The sequence below is a fragment of the Notamacropus eugenii genome, chromosome 5 (assembly GCF_028372415.1).
Source record: "Notamacropus eugenii isolate mMacEug1 chromosome 5, mMacEug1.pri_v2, whole genome shotgun sequence".
In the NCBI taxonomy this organism is placed as follows: Eukaryota; Metazoa; Chordata; class Mammalia; order Diprotodontia; family Macropodidae; genus Notamacropus; species Notamacropus eugenii.
The window spans coordinates 374,360,593-374,383,721 of record NC_092876.1 but is presented as its reverse complement, the minus strand read 5'-3'; the positions used below and the strand labels follow the sequence as shown (position 1 = coordinate 374,383,721).

At 37.7% G+C, this 23,129-nt stretch overlaps 1 protein-coding gene across 1 annotated transcript in view; it reads right to left on the bottom strand.

The window, feature by feature from the left end:
• Positions 1-23,129, bottom strand: part of CLTRN (collectrin, amino acid transport regulator) — a 70,038-nt gene that overhangs the window by 11,244 nt on the left and 35,665 nt on the right. Inside the window, exons 4-5 of the mRNA XM_072614299.1 lie at positions 12,055-12,168; positions 5,811-6,005 (exon numbers count right to left, since the gene is read on the bottom strand). Of these exons, the coding sequence (XP_072470400.1) occupies positions 5,811-6,005; positions 12,055-12,168 (309 nt within the window). The remainder of the gene's footprint in view (positions 1-5,810; positions 6,006-12,054; positions 12,169-23,129) is intronic.

Sequence of the window (23,129 nt, the reverse complement as noted above, 5' to 3'; positions counted from 1 at the left end):
TATCTCCCACAATGCCCAATAAAGTACTTGACCCACAGCAGTTGTTTAAATGTTTGCTACTCTTACTTATCTGATCATGAGAGTTCTCACTTATCTTTTTCTATATCTATTCTATAGGGATATAGATGGAGAGAATGGTAGTAGAATAACCTAGAAAAGTTCCAACTTCTATTCCCAACTCTTTCCAGGTTCTGTAACATCCAAGTTCAAATGTTGTTAGTTCTCTCTGGAAGTAATGTGGTATAATGAGTAAAGTGCTGGACTATTAGACTGTGGTTCAGATCTTATCTCAAATACTCACTGTGTGAATTCAAGCAAGTGAATTAACTTCTCTGAACCTTCATTTCCTCATCTGGAAAAATCTATATGTTGATGTTCAGTTATTTCGGTAGTATCTGACTCTTTGTAACCTCATCTTGGCAAAGATACTGGAGTGGTTTCCCACTTTCTTCTCCAGCTCATTTTATAAATGAGGAAACTGAAGCAAACAGGATTAAAGGACTTGGCCAGGGTCACAGGTTGTGAAAGTGGTTGTGGTTTGTCCTTCATTCTCAAAGAGGCCCATGATAGCAGGGAGATGATGATATGACCTGCAACTGACTTTGATTTGAGGGAGGGAAGGCTGTGCAAGGTCATCAGCCTCACTTTCTCCTCCAGAATAATCTGAGTCCAGTGGACAGACATTCATCAGGATGACTGGAGATGGCCCAGGATGCAGTGGAAGACCCTAGTGCTTTTAGGCTAAGGTTCTCACTTTGAATGAGATAACATCCATTCAGCGAACAGGCCTCTTTAAGAAGTGAGTCAAGGGATGGCCCCTTTAATTAAAAAAAAATCAAACTGGGAGGGGAAGACCCTTAGGGTTGATGGCCAGGGTCACATAGCTAGTAAGTGTCTGAGGTCAGACTGGAGCTCAGAAAAATGAGTCTTCCACTTTATTCACTGAGCCACCTAGCTGCCCCATAATCTGTATAACGACACATAATGTACATCATTTACAGGTTTGTTTTGAGATAGGATTTCTGTTACTTGTCTGCTTTTCATTTTTGTTTGTTTGGTTTTGTGACATAATAGTGTTTTTCGGTTGTGTTTGGAAAATGCTGTTTAAAGCTTGCTCAAACCAACAGAGGAAAATGTCCACCTCATATTAGACTTTCTCACTATTTATTTCAACAGCTGGGCCATCTCCAGTCATCTTGATCGATATCTGGCCACTGGACCCAGATGGCTCTGGAGGAGAAAGTAAGGCTGGTGACTTTGCACAGCCCTCCCTCATTTAAATCCAATTCACTTGCAAGTCATGAAATCATCCTCCAAATGTCATGGTTCTCTTCAAAAACGAAGGAGAAACCACAACAACAAAGAGGAAAATCCTTAGGAAGCTATTATTATTTAATGAGAAAAAAATCACTAGCCAGTGAGTTCCTTCAGCTGCTGATTTGACTCTTATTAGACTCAAAGTAATGAATCTCTTTGAATTCTGTAACCTCTTGCCAAAGACCATCTTTGTTTCTGAATTCTAATGCTTTGACTTGCTAGTGTCCCCAGTACATGAAGATCTTAATCAAGCTGGCACTCATGCCCCTGAAACTCCATTCTTATTTTCCTCTTTCTAAATAGCATATTCTTTCTAAAGCCTGCATATGGAACTTGTGGCTTCCTTTAAATATTATACACTAAAGAAATTCCTATAATATACTATGTCTTATTACAAACCACAGTTGCTAAAATTACCAGTAAAGTTCATTTTTACTCTGTTCTTTAAAAATTTTTGTTCTGGAACTAGACAACTCACAGTAATTTCATTTTTTGAACTTTATCAATTGAGAAAGCAAAGGAAAAAGTTCACTATTTGCTAAAAACACAAATGTCCCCTGCTTATAATATGGATCATCTGGAAATCAGAGATACATCAAACTGGTAGGAGACTGTTTTTAGTCTTAGTTCAGCCACTAATTTGCTGTATGATATTGGGCAAGTTGCTTCCTCTCTCTGATCCTCATTTTTATCATCTCTAAAATGAAAGGGTTGGGTAAAATATTCTCTAAGATCCTTTTTAACTCTAATGCTTCACAATCTATACTCTATGTTCTGTGGTGCATTCAACCATCCACTTTCCAAATGTGTGGAATGCCAGATGTGGGCTTTGGAAGAGAACATTTTCAACATAAAAATAAATTTGATGTCAATGTTTAATCTCACTTCCTAAGATTCCACTCTCCAGAGCCCCATTTGTGGGAAACTGTGTATCAATGAGAGCCCACAAATAGTTCTGGGGCACATAAACATCTAAGGATCTGTGGTAGGATAGAGTAAGATAAATATACAGTCAGCATCTAGGACTCCCCAAAGAAACCAATGACCCCACATACTCCACTGTGGTCCTGCCAGTCTTCCTTTGTCAATAGTCCAAGTTTTGAATTGCTGACAACAGAGGCAACATTCAAGCGGAAAATGGAGCTCCCGGGGGCATGTGTTTTAGAATATAAACAGACTTAAAACTTCACCAATCATCAGTTGCCAGCTGTTACACAGCCCCACAGTCAGTGCTATGAAGTTAGAATCTGGGGAGCAATGCAAAAACACCTAATATCCTGGAAGTAGTCTTGCATATCATACACCTAGATTTTTGCTATCCAGTAGCCACTTTCCCCACCTAGAAACAGACTAGGTCCATTTCAAACAGCATCAGTGAACTATTAGGTTATCAGCTCATATTTTTTCCTCTCCCCAGTGTACAACTTCCTTTGTCTCACTCCAGCTTACTCTGGAAAGGGGACTTTAGAGGAGAGCCTCTGTGTAATTCTATAGACAGGGAAGTATCTGTGATCCTTCCAAAGCCCACAGCTGAGTAAGGAGGGATTAATGACTAGTATCCCATTACCATAAAAGGATGACTAGCCGGTTTCATTGCTGAGATCAACTTTCAGTCAGGCTCTTTCATGCCCTTTATTGGCATGAAATTTCTTTATGGAAAGAATGCTTTCTATTCTGAAGAATTTCTATACTACTACTGTCCCTCTCCCCACCCCCATTTTTCTAGCATTTTCAGACTCTAACTATATTCTCCTATATTGTCCTTAGAATAGTCTGATTGCCTCCATAAACCTCTGGCTGTATCTGATCTCAGACTTACCAGGTAAATCATTTTCTCTCTCTCTCTTCAAGTCATTTCAGTCATGTCTGACTCTTAAGCACATTTGAGGTTTTCTTGGCAAAGACACTGGAGTGGTTTGCCATTTCCTTCTCCAACTCACTTTACAGATGAGAAACTGAGGCAAATAGGGTTAAATGACACACAGCTAGTAAGTATCTGAGGCCAGATTTGAACTCAGGTCTTCCTGATTCCAGGTCCAGGGCTCTATCCACCTAGTTGCCTTCATACTCCTTAGGCTTACCTATTCCCTCCAGGTTTATTAATTACCCACTAGTAAGAATGGGAATGGGGAGAAACACACAGATGCCTTCCTCCCTTGACCCTTTGTATGAGTGTGTATGATCCCCTCAGGGTCAGAGCTTCTTTCCTGTTACAGGGGAGATCTGTCTGCTCTTTCTATTCATGGGAGATCCCTGTTAGTCTGTTCTATTGGGAGTTGGGTGGAAAGAGTCAGGAAATTAGCCTGAAGTAGTCAGATTTTAAAATAGAGATTCTTAACCTGGAGTTAGGACATTGGTATAGACACACACACACACACACACACACACACACACACACACATGTTGTCCTTCATTCTCAAAGAGGACCAAAATGACATCACCATGATAAAATGAAGTTTCAATGTATACAACTGTGGCTGATTAGACCAATATGAGTCGGAATGCTCCACCACAGATTGGGCACAGATAGTCAGCTTGAACATTTGGGGTGGTTACTCCAAATCTGCGCATCCTATCTTTCCTTTGTGCTGTTTCAATTCTGCTTTGCTCATAGAGCACAGCACCCTTTCTGATGTGGGCATGCCATGCTGAGTGTCCTGTGCCAGTGTCTCCCATGTCACACAATCAAATCCAAAGTTCTTGAGAGACACCTTGAAAATGTCCTTGTATCACTTCTTCTGACCACCATGCCTCATGTGAGTTCTCCATAAAATAGTCTTTTTGGCAAGTGTACATTTTGCATTCTAATAACATGGCCAGCCCATCAGAGTTGAGCTCTCTGAAGCATAGTTTGAATGTTTGATACTTTAGTTCGAGCAAGGACCTCAGTGTCTGGTACCTTATCCTATCTGAACTGTCTTAGGAACTGAACACATATGCATATATTTACATTGGATAACTATTTCAATATAATTGGTTTCTTTTGTAATCCTATATACTTATTTTATGCATTTAAAGCAATATTCTGAAAAGGGTCCATGACTCCCCAAAAGGTTAAGAACCTCTGTTTTAAAGGTTTATGGGTATGGATAACAATGTCCCCAGAGTAGGCTAATTGGGCTCCTCTGACTGACACCCAGTCCACAAGTATCATATCAACATGGACCTGATAGGATAGATAAATTTCAGAGGAGAAAGAGAGTAGTAGACAAAAACTTTTGTAGTAGTGGTAAGCAATAATTTTTGGTGGCAAGGGAACAGAATGAGGGCAGTGGGCCTAGGAAATACATTTCTAGGGTGAGAGGGTGATGGAGCATCTAGGGTAGGATGAGGACACTGAAAACTTTGTATATGTAAAAATCTCTTTTATAATCTGACAGTTTCAGACTAGTGTCCTGACTCTTTTCACACCAGCATCCTGACTCCACACAGCTCCCAAGAGACCAACCAAGCAGGGATTTCCCATGAACAGGAAGATCAGACACATTTTCTCTTTTTCCCAGTGCAGAAATTATGAGCCTGAATGGGTCACACAAACTTACATAAAGAGTCAGATAAAGAAGATATTTGTGTGTTTTCCCCCTTTCCACTCCCACTAGTATATCATTTGACTGCTCCCACTTCCACAAATATATACTCCTCACCTCCCACTGCCATGTCTGGTAATGGTCCCAATAGTTTATATAATAACGTTGTAAGTTACAATGCTTCCATGTCCCTCAAAAATCCTTAGGAAGACTCTGTAGATTGCTGTTCTCCCTTCATTTTTAAAGAGGACCAATGACATTACAGGTGATGTCTTTACTTGCCAGTGAATTGGATTTAAGTGAGGCAGAGTTGTGCAAAGTCATCAGCCTCACTGTCTCTTCCTGAGTCATCAAAGTTCAGTAGCAAGACTGGGCTGCAGTGGATGATCTCTGCATTTTCAATGTCTGACAGTTCCTTTGTGATCTTTGGAGCAAATTCTCACCCACTCATTCCACCAAGTGAAGTCTTCATATACCTGAAGTAGGCTACCACCCTACAGATAGGTCTGAGGCCTGTCGGTTACCCTTAACCTCATTTAGCCTGTATGCTAAGACAGTTTTACTGAAGTGTGATTGCTGTGTGTGCTACAGCTTCTTAGAGCCACAGGCAAGAGTTGGGTGAAGATAGACACCAAAAGAAGATGGGCAGCCCTGAAAAAGGTTCAGCAAACCTTCACACCAGAGGTGCTAGTCCTCCCTGAACACCTCAAGTGTTCTCATAACTAAGACATGGAGTAAGGGTAAAAACTTTTTTAAATGGCTTTTGCATTCTTTCTTACTAGAAACCATAGTATAATTATTTTAGTATCACCAGTTTCCTACAGGTTTTACTTTTTTAGCTGAAGCTACCTCCATCTTGGGAAATACCCATATATTTTTAAAATTACATGAATAGAGCAAAACAAAATGACCCATCTCTTAACTCACTTCATTTGGAACCTATTGGTAATATACTATGTTTTTTACCTTCTCTGTTGATGGATTCCTGACATAATCAGTAATAAAATTCCAATTATGACAAGGCAAAAGATCACACCAAACATGATAATCCAGATTGGTGTTGATGGCTCGGTGGGGGGTCGGAGAGTTGTGGGAATTTCTAGGAATTCCAATGTCTGGTCATTCAAAAAGAAAGCATTGTTGATCCTGTTTTTGTTCATCCTAAAGGGGCAAAAGCAATAGCAAAAAATTTAAAACAGGTGTGATTATTAATAATTTCACACAGAGCATAAAACACTTTTTTTCTCTTTCTCTCAATATTTGCTGAATCCTTGGCATGCTCTAGGTTTCTTGAATGGGTTGGTGGCTGCTAGAAGCTAGTGGGGCAGCTGACCTTGATGGTGCTGCCCTCTGTTGTATGAAATAAAATTTCAAGCTGTGTTCATATTTTCAAATTGTTAAATTTCTCCAGGACAAATTAAGTTACTTAGGCTTTTCCAAATTAGTAGACCATAGACTCACTGAAGTGGCAGCAGGGGCAGGTCCTCAGAACAATTGTGATGGAGATACAATTGGTCCACCTTCTCTATATTCTACATCTTTGGTGGTAGCCCTTCCATTTTGCTCTATCAAAAATTTCTAGGCTGCTGCCCAGCATCAATCTAGCTAACTCATTCTCCCTGAGGAAGAAATGACATTGGACATTAGGCAGATGAATGCAATTTTTTAAAGCTTCAGCAAGCTGAATGCAGGTGGTTTTTGAGAGAACAGGAGATACATCCTCAAAATCTCATCACAAACATATCTAACTCATCTGCCTATAGGCAGAATTTGACTGAAAAGGTTTTTGATTTGGGGGAAGACTCTTACATAAGTGAGAATCCAAAACATTGGATAATTTTTAATAATTTCTACTTCATTTTGAAATATTTCTATATCCATATTCAAATAATAATGACTCTGGAGGGTAATGATATTTCCAAGACAACAGAGAAGCTCACTATTTAAGTATGACAAGCAAAGATGAAAACTTATCTAACTTTTCCATCCTACTTAACTGCTCAAAAATTTTCTGTTCTAAGAAAGGACTATATCATCTCAAAAACAAACTTCAAACTTCAGCTTAAACAATCTTTCTCTTTGAAGTGCTCTTTCATATCTTCTCTGGGCTAGTGAATAAATTGCTTTGGCTTAAAGTCTTTTCTCTTCTATATTCTGTGGGGTTAGGTTAAATATTCTGTTTATGCTAACAAAGCACTAAGGAAAAAAGGCAACAAGATGAAATCAAGATAGTTAGCTGATGGATTATCCTTAATGTGACAATAGACATACCCAAGCTAACATCATTAACTGAATCCAGAAAAAACATGACTTCAGGGAGATACAGTTCTGATATTTTTATACTTATGAAAGCTTAAAATATTTATACTTATGAAAGTTTAAAAATAAGAAGAGAAGGATAGGGAATGGGAGGAGAAGAAAGAGGGAAAGTGAAGTATGTGTGATTGGGAGGGGTGGTGGAGAATAGAGGCAGAAGACACAGTAGCCATTCAGAACAACAAAGAATAATTTTGGTGAGATTTTATTATAATCTATTAGCAATGTTACTTTGAAACAGCTAAGAGCATTAACTACCCTAGAATTCAATCAATAGCCAATAAACATTTATTAAGCACTTTGTAAGTGATAGGTGGAGCAGCTAGGTGGTGCAATCCATAGGGTACCTAGAGTTAGGAAGACTCATCATCCTGAGTTCAAATCTGGCCTCAGATACTTACTAGCTGTGTAACCTTGGGCAAGTCACTTAACCCTATTTGCCTCAGTTTCCTCATTTGTAAAATGAACTGGAGAAGGAAACAGTAAACCACCCCAGTATTTTTACCAAGAAGAGTCGGACACGACCGAAACAATAAAATAATGACAACAAAGTGGTAGGCACTCTGCCAAGTGTTGGTGATAAGGGAAAAGATACAAAAACAATTCCTGACTTCAAGGAAGTGATTATATTTTTAAAGACCTGTATAAATTTGTGTTTCTAGAAACAAAATTAAGAGGATGAACCAATGAACTTTCCAGAGTACTTACTTGGTCAATAATTCAGGTCCAAATACTTTTTCACTCAAAAGCAGATTTTAGAAAATAAATTAGTAGTACATCATTCAAATTACTTTAATTTCTCACTACTCTTAGTCTTTATAGACCTGTTACAGTTTGTTGTAAAGCAACAAACCAGTGGAGCAGTCGATTAGTTCTCCAAGTTACAAACGTCCAATTTAATTGACCACAAGGTACTTGAAAATGAATCCTGCCTAGAGTGGTTAGTAACAAATGATTTAAATTTTTATTTTCATGTAACTAAAAGGGTATGTGAACCTTCCTCTCTAGTTCAGTTGATGAAGATATATAATGCAGTTGCACATGATGGAGAATTAATGTGATTCTTTCATGAAATGGAATTACTCCTCTGATGGAGTCAAGAAGGAAAAAACAGGATTAGCTGTGCAAATAAATTAGTTACACTGGTGGAGGCTTGAAATACCTCAACCCTGGACAGATTTCAAAAGTTTCAGATTGGAAGAGATTACATTCCTAGAGCTGCCTGGGGAGGGAGAGTTAGGAAGAGGGGATGGGGAAAACAGGTAATCTCTCTTTTCTCCCCATTGAACCTAAAAAGTATTTCCTCTCAACAAAGAGTCAGTAAACTATGCCAAGTGTGTGTGTGTGTGTGTGTGTGTGTGTATCACACACACACACACACACACACACACATATATGTACCTTTCTTAACTTGGTGGTCCTGTAAATTATAGGAGGTTGGCTGGTTCTGGCTCTTTGGCTAGAATTTGCCTACACTGCCCTATGAATAACAATATTTGAAGGAGATAAATATTGCTCTAGCTAGTCTCCCATCTCTCTGAGGAGAACTGAGTGGCCAGTCTCAGACCCTAATCTTATGCTTCCCCTCCTGGCAAGAATCAGTCTCCTTTGGAGAAAGGTTGGCAGAGGAGATGCTAAAGATATTGCCATAGTCAGAACCCTGCAAGCCACCTCTAGGCAGAACCAAGTGGATATGTGTAAACCTACACGAGCAAAACATATACCACTTACATCATTTCCTACAAGATTGCTCTTTTCTGGACTTCTAGTACCAAATATGTATTTTCTTCTTTCTCCTTTTCCTTTCTCTCCTCCCCTTTCACCTTCATTTTGTGTTGGCTTCCTTATTAGAGATCCTTGAGGGAAGAGACTGTCTTTTTTTTTCTCAAATTTGTAATTAGCACTGTGCCTGGCACACAGTAAATGCTTAATAATTGCTTGTTGACTAATTTATTGTTAACTGACTGATCCTTTCCCCATTCTCCCAACTAGACTAATAAAGGGTATTGCACTTGGCATTGAGCAGAAAGCCATGGATACAGAGAGATAGGTGCCCAAGAAGAAAGCACCTTTAAAAGGTGACCCCTGACAGCAGAGAAGAAAGTCACATTAGGGCAAGGGACAGATTCAGAAACCCATCAGGGATTGGTGAGGACTCTATAAAGAGAGGAAGAACTTCCAGATTATAACACCAAGAACTGTATCTTATGAAATCACACATTTATGTCTCATGGTATTGTCAGTTTATTCTCACTCATGCCATGGATGCTACAGGTATTTGTGGGAGAGTGCATCTCAGCTTTGAGGGAGTGGGGATATTAGTAACTACTTTTGTTTCTGTGTCATTTGAGTACATGCCTTTGCTAAAAGCTCACTGGACCAATTGGCTTATTGTTAATGGGAAGTAATGAGGGCAGGAGGGGAGGAAAGACAGGATGTCCTAATGTAATATTCTCTTATGATATGAACTGTTATGATAGAAGGGTGACTAGGTGGCACAGTGGATAGAGTGCCTAGCCTGGAGTCAAGAAAATTCATCTTCCTGACTTCAAATCTGGCCTCAGACACTTACTAGTTGTGTGATCCTGGGAAAGTCACTTAACTGTGTTTTCCTCAGTTTCCTCATCTATACAATGAGCTGGAGAAGGAAAAGGCAAACCATTCCAGCATCTTTGCCAAGACAACCTCAAATGGACTCACAAAGAGTCAGACATGACTAAAACAACTGAACAACAAAAAAATTATAATGGGAATATAATCCCCTTATAATTACCCCTTGAACCAACAATGTGAATAAGGTAGTCTGGTATTTTTTATTTTAAGGCATACCAGTTAGATTCTCTCTAGCCAGCACATTTGCCAAAACCTTGGAGGTTAACCATACAGACAATCTGAAATTCCTTTGGAATCTAGAAAAGACAGTACTGCCAGAGGATAATGATATGAAGGAATCTAGACTGAAATGATGAACTCTTTATCTCTACATGGACAAGTCTAGTTAACTAGTGGATTAAATAGATAGCCCTAAGCTACTATAGCTTTTAGAAGCTGGGGCAGCTAGGTGGTGGATAGAGAACTATAGACCTAGGTCTGGATTAATGAAGTTCTGAACTTCAGACACGTACTGGAGGTGTGATTAAGCAGCTGCAAAATAAAGATAACAATAGCACCTATCTCTAGGATTGTTGAGGTTCAAATAAAAAAAAAAATATTATAAAATGCTCAGCACAGTGCCTGGCCCATCACAAGCACAATTATAAATATGAGCTATTATTTTTATTTAAAATAATGCACCCTTAAGGTGCATCCTGAGAACTTTGCTATATTAATATGCTAAAATGGAAATGGTGTAGGATTGAGAAACAGAGCTTACTGCCTATGAAATATGAGAAAGTCACTTTAATCTCTCTGCAGCTCCTTATTCTCATCTATAAAATAATGGGTTTGGCTTGATGACCTAATGTGCTTTCTAGCTCTATTCCTTTGATCTTATGTAACCTTAGACCCTAATTCTTGACCATTCCATATCCTTACTTAACTAACTTAGAACGGGTATAGTCTTTCTTAAACTTGGTGCTTACTCCCACGGGTCAAGGCCAGATTATTTTATTAGTAAGCTTTTGCCACCTTCTTTTCTATCCTATAGAATTTATCTCTTTGTAACCTAAACCAGAAACCCTGAAATATGTAATCCTAAATTGACGCCATGAGTTAGATGATACAGAAACAGCAGTGCTATATATTAAATACTTTCATTAAATTTCAATTCAAAAAAATGAATATTTTGGGAAATCACAATGTACACTATGGAGTAAGAATACATACAGAAGATGAATGGTAAAAGTTAGGGGTCCAGAAAATATTTCCAGAAACATTAAATACATAAATATGAAATAAATATTGCTTATTAAATGGCATGATGAGAGAGTAAAAGAAAACTCTAATATTTTCAGTTGCCTTTCAGTCATATCTGACTCTCCATGGCTCCATTTAGGTTTCCTTAGGAGAGATACAGGAGTGGTTTGGCATTTCCTTCTCCAGATCACTTTATAGATGAGGAAACAGGGGCAAAAAGTTTTAGGTGACTTGCCCAGGGTCATACTGCTACTAAGTTTCTCAGTTTGGATTTGAACTCGTCTTCCAGACTACACTCTATCCACTGTGCTACTTACTTTCTTAAAGTTACAAATAGTTGACAAGTCAGTGGAGGGAGTTCCCATGGTAGGAGTACCATACACTAATAAAATGTTAGATCAGGACAAAAACAAATCCGTTCATAATTGGTCATGCACGGATGATCCTATCATGACTCAGGAAGTGAGGCTGACAACTCTGTCTCACTTGAATCCAATTCATATGAGTTAAGTCATCTCCCATTGTGGCATTGATCCTCTTTGAAAATACAGGACACACAACAACAACATGTGCTTTACAGAAGTTTTTTGTTCTATAACCTGACTTCTTATTTCTTTAGCTATTATTCTGTTATCCCTTGAAATGTATGTAATTTAACTCTACAGAGTTGCCAAGTACCAGTTATATTGGGTTTTTTTTAAATTTAGTGTTGTGGAAGTTATTTGTTTATTCATTTATTTATTTTATAGAGTCAAAGGCATTCTTTCTTAACAGAGTATCATGCCTCAAATAATAGGCATGTAGGCATGCCTTAACATCATGCCTCAAAAAAAAAAAAGACATGGAGAACATTTCAGAGGGTTTTGTCTAGCACCTACAGCTGAAAGGATGTAATCCTTGATCTCTTGGTGTACTTAAATAAAGAAGGAAAACAACAGAATAATTTGGCATGTATATAAATAGCTTTTAAATGAATTAACATGTTTGTTCATCAAAGACAAAACAGGTTTGAAAGAGAATAAAATGGAGTGACAATTACCTTATGGCTGCCTGCACCTCATCTGCAGGAAGTGTCTGATTTTTAGAAGGGTCTGTCACTACAAACCAGAATGACACACGTTTTGTAACATTGCAAAGGAGGACGTTGGAAATTCTGCAAATGTTGGGGAGAAAGGAGAGAAAATGTATTATTATCATTATTAAGACAGTAGTATGTAATATTAGATAATGTATATCATTACTGCCATTACGGTCTTCATTATATGATTATATGATTGAATGAATGAAATATAATAATATGTTTATATGAATGACAAAGTCTTTTTAGGTACACTAGGAATCCCACCCCCCTGCAAAAAAATCAGTATAGTCTGTGAGTTCAAGGAGCTGACATTCTAACAGGGAAAGACAGAACATATAAGGAAGGTTAAGCAGCAGAGAAGATGGAAAGACATGGAGGTCCATAGTGTACAAATTCAGGGAAGATGGTAAGAATCAGTTGTCTGGAATGCTTCAAAATAATCCATTATTTTGCCAGATCTCAAACTCGCACTCTTCCTGTACACATGAACACTTTAGGAGACCATCTCCAAGAAAATATGTGGACAAAAAGAATTCATCTCCTCTTGGTCAATTTAGCTAGACTGGTTGACAGACAAGAGCCATGCCACTTGTAACTAGGTATGTGCCCAACATCATAGGACCTACCTGAGTTGGTACTGTCACAGCTGTTAAGCACCCAGGATCACCTCCATATCGAGGTGAAACTTAAATGTTTCTTAGGTGTGACAGAAAATGTCTTACTTTTGAAGGAATATCCATAAAAACAAAATCACAATTTTTTTTAAAGTGTTGAAATAAATATAGAGTAAAAAGCTCTTCCAAAATCTTGCCAGATACTCTAAGTTGACTCTCAGAATCATAGCTTAGTACTTTGGATTTTCCTGACTCCATGTAAATTAGCACTGTTCTTTTTCCTTTGATTAGTTCAGTTGTGTTCGATTCTTCATGACCCCATTGGGGGTTTTCTTGGCAAAAATACTTGAGTGGTTTGCCATTTACTTCTCCAATTCATTTTATAGATAAGGAAGCTAAAGCAAATGGGATTAAGTGACTCATCCAGGGTCACCCAGCTAGTAAATGTCTGAGATCAGATTTGAGCTCAGAAAGAAGAGTCTTCTTGACTCCAGGCCTGGTGCTCTATCCACTGTGCCACCCAGCTGCCTGTAATGGCACAGGATTCACCTTGATACTAATGCTTTCCCTCTGTTGATCATCTCCAATATGTCATGTATGTCATTGGTACATAGTTGTTTGCATGCCATTTCTTCCATTAGACTGAGTTCCTTGGTAGTAGGGATTGTCTTTTCTTTTCTTAGTATGCATTTATGACAGTATCTGGTACATAGTAGAGGTTTATTGATTGACTGATAGAATGTTAGAACTGAAAGAGACTTTAGAGATTATCTAATCCAAGCCCTTGTTTTCCAGATGAGGAAACTTCTTGTGAAGACAAATACTTTACAGTTTTATAGTAGAAAAAGGTAACTCCAAACTATTTTCTTTAAAGCACAAATGATGACACATTTCTTCCTTTCCTCTGAAGAGAAGTGAAGGGGAAAATAATATCACAAGTGCCAAATGGCTGCCTATATTGGTGAGTTTTGTCTGACTGTTTTTCTTCATGTAGCAGGAGTCTGAAATATGCATCATCTCTGAGGGGGCTAAGTTGCTTCAGGGGAAAGAGAGCCAATCAGATGTTGAAAACAGGGCAGGTTGAGGGCATGCTCAAAGCAAGAATGAAGCAGAGATTGCACTCATACAAGTAGACCTTCCTCTATTTGCTTTTTGACTTCTGCTCTGCCATTTGATTCAGGTGCCAGAAGAAAGGAAGAGAGATGCTGTAGTAGGAGACAGAAATTCTTTGCCCACCATGTAACAGAGAAACAGCAGGTTTGGGGGTCTAAATCACTATCCACAGATTCAGAGCAGTGTTGCAAAAGAAACCAGAGGAGAGCAGGATTGATATCCTGAGAAAAATCTCTTTACCAGTGAAGATGAAAAGGACTATTTTCTTTCTTACCTGCAGTTTCTCTAGTAACAGTTTTGGGTCCCATTTATTATCACTAGGGGTTCTACAAGCACAACCTTTGCCAGCAATGCTTCCAAAAGCTGCAGGTGCTAGAGGGATTTGAAACTGTACTTTGGGTACCACAGGAGGGTAAGGATGGCTGAGAGGATCGGTGGAAGACAGATAGCCAATTTGCTCCACAACATAGCTCTTAACAAAGTTTCTCTTTGTAGGATCATAGATTTGGAACTGGAAGGGACTTTAGAGGCCATTGAGTCCAGTCTCCTCATTGTACTGGTGAGCACACTGAGACCTATATACAGACATACACACACATATGTGTGTAACATATGTAGATGTGTGTATATATGTGTTTATATCTACATATGTATAGATATAGATATAAACACATACACACACACATATAAATAAATGAAGTGACCACAGTATGAATTGCCTGTGTAATAGAAATTATAGAAGACTAGTCAGATTTAAGGTAATTTTCCAGATGTGGAGGGTAAACCATAGAAATGTTCCTATAATTTACAAATTTTCCAATAATTTGGATTGGTATTTTATTTCTATCAACTGGGAACTGGGAACAGTGTCTGCTCTAATATGAAGCATCAGCCAAGGAAAGCTTGGACAGTGTGTGAGAAATTGTTTAAGAGTTTTCAGGTCAACCATCTGCCAATGGGCAGACATACTAGACCCCTCAGAAAGACTCAGAATTGTGTCCCAATGATGAGGAGGCATGCTAAAATTTATTGGCTGGTGGCTTGAATGTAGCACCACCTAGTGGAAAAAATAGTATTTTATAAGAACTTGATGGTCAATGAATCAATTAAAGCTATCTGTAAATTTATGGAAAGTAGGCTATGAGAGAGCTTATGGGCTGCCATTGCCACCGTTAACATCTCAAGTATCCCTTGAGACTTCCACCACTATATACTTAGCATGAATGATTTTCATATTTATTACAAAGGAGAGTTCTGGAGTGGAGGTGGGGGATAGAGAGGACTATACTGGAAAATTATTGAAATTTTTAAAAACAAAGATAACAAAATTTTTAAAATAATAATAAAGTGTGCTTATTCTCAATATGACAAGTGTATGTGTTTGGGGGGTCAGTTGGTAGGAAGGGGAGAGTAGTTGTTTTAGTTTTAAGTAGGGAGGAAATCAATTTATGATTTTGCAAAAGTGGAAAATGAAAATATATGGTTAAATAATAATAATAGCCTTGTGGTTGATCCTGATACATAAATCACAGAGGAATCCACCACTAAAACATACAACCTAAATTGAAGGGATTATCATTAACTCTGGAGGAAGAAGACTATATATCCCATGGACAGATAAAACTAGAACACTATTATTTTTATCCTTCTGAAGATTATTCAAGTACAATATGCTTATTCTTTATTATAATGACAAAGAATACCTTCTCTTATTAGTATAACTTCAGTTTTTATGCTCTCTTAAAATTATTTTATTTTTCTTAAAAACTAAAGAATCTATAGTTTTATTATTGCACACTGTTAAATTTCCTTCATCCAAGAACTATTTCCCCTGATACTGTTCCACAGTGATTGGTAGAATTAATTGAGCTTGGCTCAATTTAGGAAAATTCCTGAAAGGTCTTATAATACATTACGAGGCTACATCTATTCAGGTAAAAGGAATTGGATAGTTGAGGAAATTAACTAAATAATTCAGCCAAAATATCACTGAAGAAACTGTAGAAAATATCTGACACTTGTAGCAAAGATAGGACAGAAATATATCTCATGGAGCACATACTAAGTTTTCCTGAATGTTTATTATTGACTACATTTATTGTCTCAACAGTGAGGGACTCGGGTAATTTGGGAATACTATGGATCCCTCAGTCCCATGATCAAGAGTGTTGACATCAGATGGATTGGTCACTGAACCAGGAGGAACAGCCCACTCAGTAGACCACAAAGAAAGTGTCTCTACCCTCTAGCTCTTTTTCTCACTTCAAAGTTTCCTTTAATTTGTCCCATAGTATTTGTTTACTATCAGTTTCATGCCATTATTTAGCCTCAGATAATTTACCATCCACTTTGGGCTGCATTCCCAAACAATCCAGCTATAAAAAGAGCTAGTTGCATCTGTGGATTGTGCCTTGAAGAGAAGGACTTAAACTATCCTGTGGCTGGCCCTACCCATTGACCTCTCTATGGTTTTATGCTAGCCTGAATTAATAAATTTTCCTCTAATGCAGGATCTCAAGACATCATGCTTATTGATATGTGTTGTCAGCATGGTAAGGGTAGAGAGAAGAGCATGAATATCTCCTCCACCCCTTCCAGGAGAGCCCTGGCACAGTTCTCAAATCAAAAGAGTTATAATTCAGGATTATTCTCTTTAAGATACACTAAGTAGGGTGGAGCCAAGATGGCAGAGTAGAAAGATGCACATATACTAGCTCTTACCCCACAGCCCATAAAATACCTGTAAAGAAGAACTCTCAACAAATTCTAGAGCAGCAGAAGCCACAGAACAATGGAGTGGAGGAGATTTCTAGCCCAGAGTGACCTGAAAGACCAACGGGAAAGGTCTGTCCCACTGGACCCAGAGCAGAGCCCAGTCCAGCCTTGGCCACACAGCACTGAGAGGAGCAGATCTGAGCAGGCTTCAGGGACAGAATCTCCAGCAGCAGCGCAGATCCCTCAACCCACGGGCACCAAAAGTCAGTGACAGGGTCTTTTCAGCTGGCTGAGAAGGGAGCAGAGTGTCCCCATAACTCAAGCCTCCTCAGGTGGCAGCAGTAGAGGCAGCAGCAAACAGGGAACCCAAAGATTCAGGCAGTAGCCTGAATCCATTGTTGAAGATCTCATTGTAAACCCCCTGAAGGAACTGAGCCCTGTGTGGCGGCTCTGCCACCACATCTGAGCAGCTGATCTTAATCTCACACTGAATAGCAGCCCTGCCCCCACCAAAAGCCCCTAAGGGATTGGAGCAGCTCATCTGAATCTCAGCCCCCCAGTGCTGGCTTGGCAGAACTGGAAGCAAGGTGGTTGTGGAGAGGAAACTCAGAAGTCAAGCAACTGGCTGGGAAAATGCCCAAAAAAGGGGGAAAAAAATAAGACCATAGAAGGTTACTTTCTTGGGGAACAGGTGTCTCCCCCGCTCCTTTAGGATACTGTCACAGGAAGTCAAGGCCTCTGCCTCCAAGGCCTCCAAGGGAACTTAAACTGGGCTCAGGCAATAGACAACCTTAAAAAACAAGTTGGCAGCTTACTAAAGGAGAACCAAAAAAATACTGAGGAAAATAACAGCTTTAAAAAGAGGCAAATTGGAAAAACAGGTCCAAAAAGCCAACAAGGAGAAGGAGGTTTTAAAAAGCAGAATTAGCCAAATGGAGGAGAAGGTTCAAAAGCTCACTGAACAAAATAATTTGTTGAAGGCGAGAACTGAGCTCAGGGAAATGAATGACTATGAGTTAAACCAAGCAGTTAGTAAACAAAACCAAAAATTTGAAAAAATGGAAGATAATGTGAAACACCTCATTGGAAAAACAACTGATCTGGAAAATAGATCCAAGAGAAACAATTTAAAAATTATGGGACTATCTGAAAGCCATGATCAAAAGAAGAACCTAGACATTATCTTCCATGAAATTATTAAGAAAAACTGCCCTGATATTCTAGAACCAGAGGGCAAAATAAATATTGAAAGAATCCACCAATCACCACCTGAAAGAGACCCAAACAGAGAAACTCCTAGGAATATTGTGGCCAAATTTCAGAGTTCCCAGATCAAGGATAAAATACTGTAAGCAGCTAGAAAGAAATAATTTGAGTATTGTGGAAATACAATCAGGATAACACAGGATCTGGCAGCTTCAACATTAAGGGATCAAAGGGCTTGGAATGGAATATTTCAGAGGTCAAAGGAACTGGGATTGAAACTAAGAATCACCTACCCAGCAAATCTGAGTATAATACTTCAAGGGAATAAATGGTCATTCAATGATATAGCAGACTTTCAATCATTCATATTGAGGAAAAGACCAGATTTGTATAGAAAATTTGACTTCCCAAGACAAGAATCAAGAGAAGCACAAAAAGGTAAACAGGAAAGAAAAATCATAAAAGACTCTCTAAAGCTGAACTGTTTACATTACTACATGGAAAGAAAATATCTATAACTCTTGAATCTTTTCTCAGTATTTGGGTAGATAGAGAGATTATACATACACACACACATATACACATATATAGATAGAGAGTACAGGATGTGTTGAATCAGGAGAGATGATATCCACATTAAAAAAATAAAATAAAATAAAAATTAAGAGGTGAAGGAGGAAAATATCAGGAAGAGAAAGGGAAAAAAGGAACGGGGCAGGCTATAACTCATAAAAGAGATAAGAAAAATCTTATTCAATGGAGGAGAAAAGGGAGAAGGGGAGATGGGAAAAATGAAACTACTCTCTCCACATGTGGCTGAAGGAGGGAATAACATGCTCACTAAATTTGATATGAAAATTTATATCACACCACAGGAAAGTAGGAGAGGAGGCAACAAGTGGGGTGAGGGGAATGATAGAAGGGAGGGCAAATGGGAGAAGGGAGTTACTAGAAATAAACACTTTTGAGAAGGGACAAGGTCAATTGTGGGGGAAAAACAAGGGGGGATATAGTAGGACAGAGGGTAATATAATTAGTATTACACAACATGATTATTATGGAAGTCTTTTGGAAAAGAACACATATTTAGTCTTGAATTGCTTCCCTTCTCAGTGAGGATGGGGAGGGAGGGAGGGAGGGAGAGAAGTTGGAATTCAAAGTATTATCAACGAATGCTGGGAATTTTTATTGCATATAATTGGAAAATAAGAAATACAGGGAATGGGGTATAGAAATTTATCTTACCCTACAAAAAAAGAGAGAAGATGGGGATAAGGAAAGGGTGGGGTGTGATAGAAGGGAGGGTACATTGAAGGAAGGAGTAATCAGAATGCAAGATATTAGGAAGCAGGGGGAGGGGAGTGATGGGGAGAAAAATTGGACATGCTACAAAGTGATGTAAAAGCAATTAGTATTAAAACAATAGACTGAATTAATTGCTGAGAATAAATCAATGACATCTTTAGTTTGGGGAAAAGAATTTTAGTCTAAATTTCCTAGAGGAAGGTAACGTTGGGTAAAATTTGGCATTGATGGAAAAGTTAAGGTTTTAATGGTAAATTTGATTTTATGATTGCTCTTTAATCAGGAACTAGAACATGTATAGAAAGGCATGTAAGCCACTTAAGACTTGCTTCAAAAGATGTTCCTTAGCCAAAGTGAAATTATAATCATATTTGAAACCTGGTTATTGGAACTTCCCATTTTTAGATGCTATGGGACTATTAAGTGACTGTTCTTCTGAGTCTAACTCCAGGTATAGGAAGCAAGAAAGGAAATCCATGATGCCAGTAAGCCTCTGAGATGTTGGTATGAACTGAAAAAGGTGATCTCATGGGAAGGGTGGGAGAGTGGCTGTTCAGCCTGGGGTGAGGTAGGATTCTCCTGACTCAATTTCCCCACTGACACCTGGCAGACTTTAAGCCTGACTGAATGCAAGTGGACAATCTAATCCTGCCTGGAATTGACATGAAGCTGGGGAGATATTGTATCCCTACAATGTCCCTACTCTTGGTGGCAATTTTCTATAGTCAAAAGGTTTGTAAGCTTAATACCAGATCTATTAAATTATAGATTATTGGTAAGGGAACATCCAAGGTTAAGTCTACAATTAAGCTATTAGGCATAGGACTTTAGACCAACAGCAATAAGTTAGGGTCCTTTAATCCTCAGTAATACTGTGGAGACAATTAGGTCAACAGCTTGTGAAGTTAGCAACATAAATATTATTTGTGTCTCAGTTGGTTAATGTTTAAAAAAAAAATTCTTTTGTGGTCCATATTGTAAATACTTTAAAAAGAAGTATCACCTGGCCAAAAGATTGAATTGTTTTATCTGTTATAAACTGTGTTAAAAATGAAAAATAAAATTTAAATTAAAAAAAAAAGATACACTAAGTAGACCTGCCTCAGTGGTCAATCTTTTAATGCAAATAGCCCTTGCTGTAAATACCATGAGAGGACCTAGGGACTAGCCAAAAGTGGATGGTAAATTCCATTACTTCATTATCTTAAAGAGCCAGAGTCATTCAGCAATGAGTCAGAACTAAAATGATTAACTAGAAGTAGTCAAGGCAGTTTGTCTATGTTTCATGGGATGTAAATCAGTACAACTCCTAGTAATTTACTCTATTCTATATTCTCAACTGTTTCACTAACTAACTATGCGATCAATTAAGCACTCTGAATTCTGATATGTAAAAGGGGTTATACTAGATGGCCCATTTAATCCACTAACATTTTTAAATGATAATTTCCTTAACTCTCACAAGATCTTTCAGTTCCTAAGGATATGTACTTCCTCTTAAAAATTTGCTGTATGTGTCAAAATATTCATAGTACTTTTTATGTTAGTTTTGTTTTCCAAAAAAAAAAAAAAATAGGAACAAAGTAAATGGTTAACATTTGGGATATATAGCTAAACAAGTTGTGGCACATGAATATAATGAAATTATTAGTATGCCATAAAAAATAACAAACGTGAGGAATTCAGAGAGGCATGGGAAGTCATATGGAAACTGATGCAAAAGGAAGTAAGCAGAACCAGGAAAACATTATTAATTATACAATTACTCTAACCACATAGATGGAACAAAAAAGCAAAACTGAATACTATATAACTATAATAGCCAACCTTAGCCCCAAAGAAGAGTTCAGCAAATGTACTTCCTTCCCTGTTTTGTAGGGGTGAAGCATTATGGATGTTGAATATTACATTTATAGTTATATACAGTGAATGTTTTGGTTGGTTTCGCTAAACCACTTTTTTTAAATTTTAAAAATTCTTTGTTATAAGAGATAGCTCATTGGGTGTAAAAGCAAGGACCTGACATACATAGGAGGGCCTGCTGTACAGGTTCTCAGATCTGCTTTTCTAAAAAGAAAGGCAACTTTCTAGGGGTCAACAATCACTTTAATCAAGCACATATATCATTCACTTAATTCAAGGGAAAAAGTCAGCCCCCTGAACTTCAGAGAAAATACAAAGAAATAATAACCAACAGACAGGGCTTCCAGCTGTCTGACATGAGCAATACATACATCATAGATCATAGACAGATTCAACTGTCTGATCATACATACAGAGTTATGAGAGAGAGAAGCACCAACATCTGTGCTTTCAAAGCCAGGGGGGGCATCTTAGCAGCTGCCCAGAGTCTCATCTAGCCAAACAAATTCTTCTAAAAACTAAGCCCCCAAAGTAAAGCCTCACCTTAGAGTATTTATACATTTTTTTTTCAGAGCCAGAGGGCATCATAACCCTTGAGAACCAGTGCCTCATTAGAAAATTAACAAAAAGTGTGGGCCTCCCCTAATCAAGTTTCCCCTAATGTGCAGACCCATCAATGGGTGAGGAAGATCTTAACTCATAATTGCCATTGCATTGGGGAGCAAAGAGACTTATTCAGAAATGAAGATGTTGTAAAAACTGATATCAATAAAAGATATCAATAAAAATAAGATATAGATTAATTGTAATGAGTTGCTATTCATTCAGTACGTTTCAATAAGGCCATTAACTTGAGAAGAGAAGTTATTTATTTCTTCTGCAAATAAAATAAGGATATTTTACATATACACAAAAATACAACAATTCTTTATATGGTTTTAAGGCTGTGGAAAATACTCAAATTAATAGAAATCTGGAAGACAGTTATTTATATTTAGATATATAGTATGGTAGGAAAGAGACTGAGAATGACCATCAGGAGAATGTGGAACTCTGTGCAAGTTACTATTTTGCTCTGGGCCTTGATTTCCATGTCTGAATACTAGAAACTTGGATTAGATCTTCTCTGAGGTCCTTTTCATCTCTAAAATTCTAACATTCTACTTTAATAACTACTGTCCTTCAATTATTCTTTCACTTGTCTTTGGGAAGGCCACATTCAGTAGTGTTATATACTCTTTATAGAAGCCATTTTTCTTTTTATACTAAGTTGGTTTTTAAGAAATATATGTTGTATATGATGTGTTTTGTTTGACATATTTAACATATATATTACTTCCCATAATTCTTCCCTGTTTAATGTTGTTACTGACACCACAGTATGTTCTAAATAAACCCAGTTTTAAGTTTCCCATTACGATGACAGCTATTTATTTTAAATGAATAGGTTGAGAATAGAGAAGAAATTATAATACAAGTTGGCTTAGATGCGGTAAAATGAACTTCAAGAACAATGTTAAATGATGCATTGAATTACTTTGCAATGCTGACTTGGTTCATTACCTTAGTAAAGAACTAATGGATATGAAAGCATTTGAAAAATAAAAAAGAGTTATATAACATAAGGTACTAGTGTCCATTCTTTGTTTGTGATAAAAGAAAGAATCAGCTAGAGTATATATATAATACATAGAATGTTGGACCTGGAATCAAACAGATGTGTTCAGATTTTCACTCTCACTTATGTGACCGTAAGCAAGTGACTTAAGTTCTGTTAGCTCAGACAGTTGACTGAGTTATTGATATGTTGCAACAGGTGAAGAAGTTCTCACACAAATATATTATGCACAATATAGCAATGTTTTTAATTAAAAAATAATACCAAAACTCCAATTTCATTGTTTTTTCTATTTCAAAACCCATCTTATTAAAAAAAAAAAAAATAACCTCAGAGCAGTTACTTCTCTTGCTCTATCTCCATTATTTCCCTGCCCCCTTATGAATTTTTTTAGTCTTGTCAATTAGTTTGGTGGGGAGGAAGAGGGAGTGGTATAGAGGTAGAATTCAGCTACTTCAGTCATGCATAAATCCAAATATTCTAACTATTAATCAATATACTATTTCTACTAAGAATTATTTTTTCCATCATAACACATGGATTTCTACTGGTCTAGAAATAATCACGTTGCTGATATTTCACTGATTCAGATATTGTTC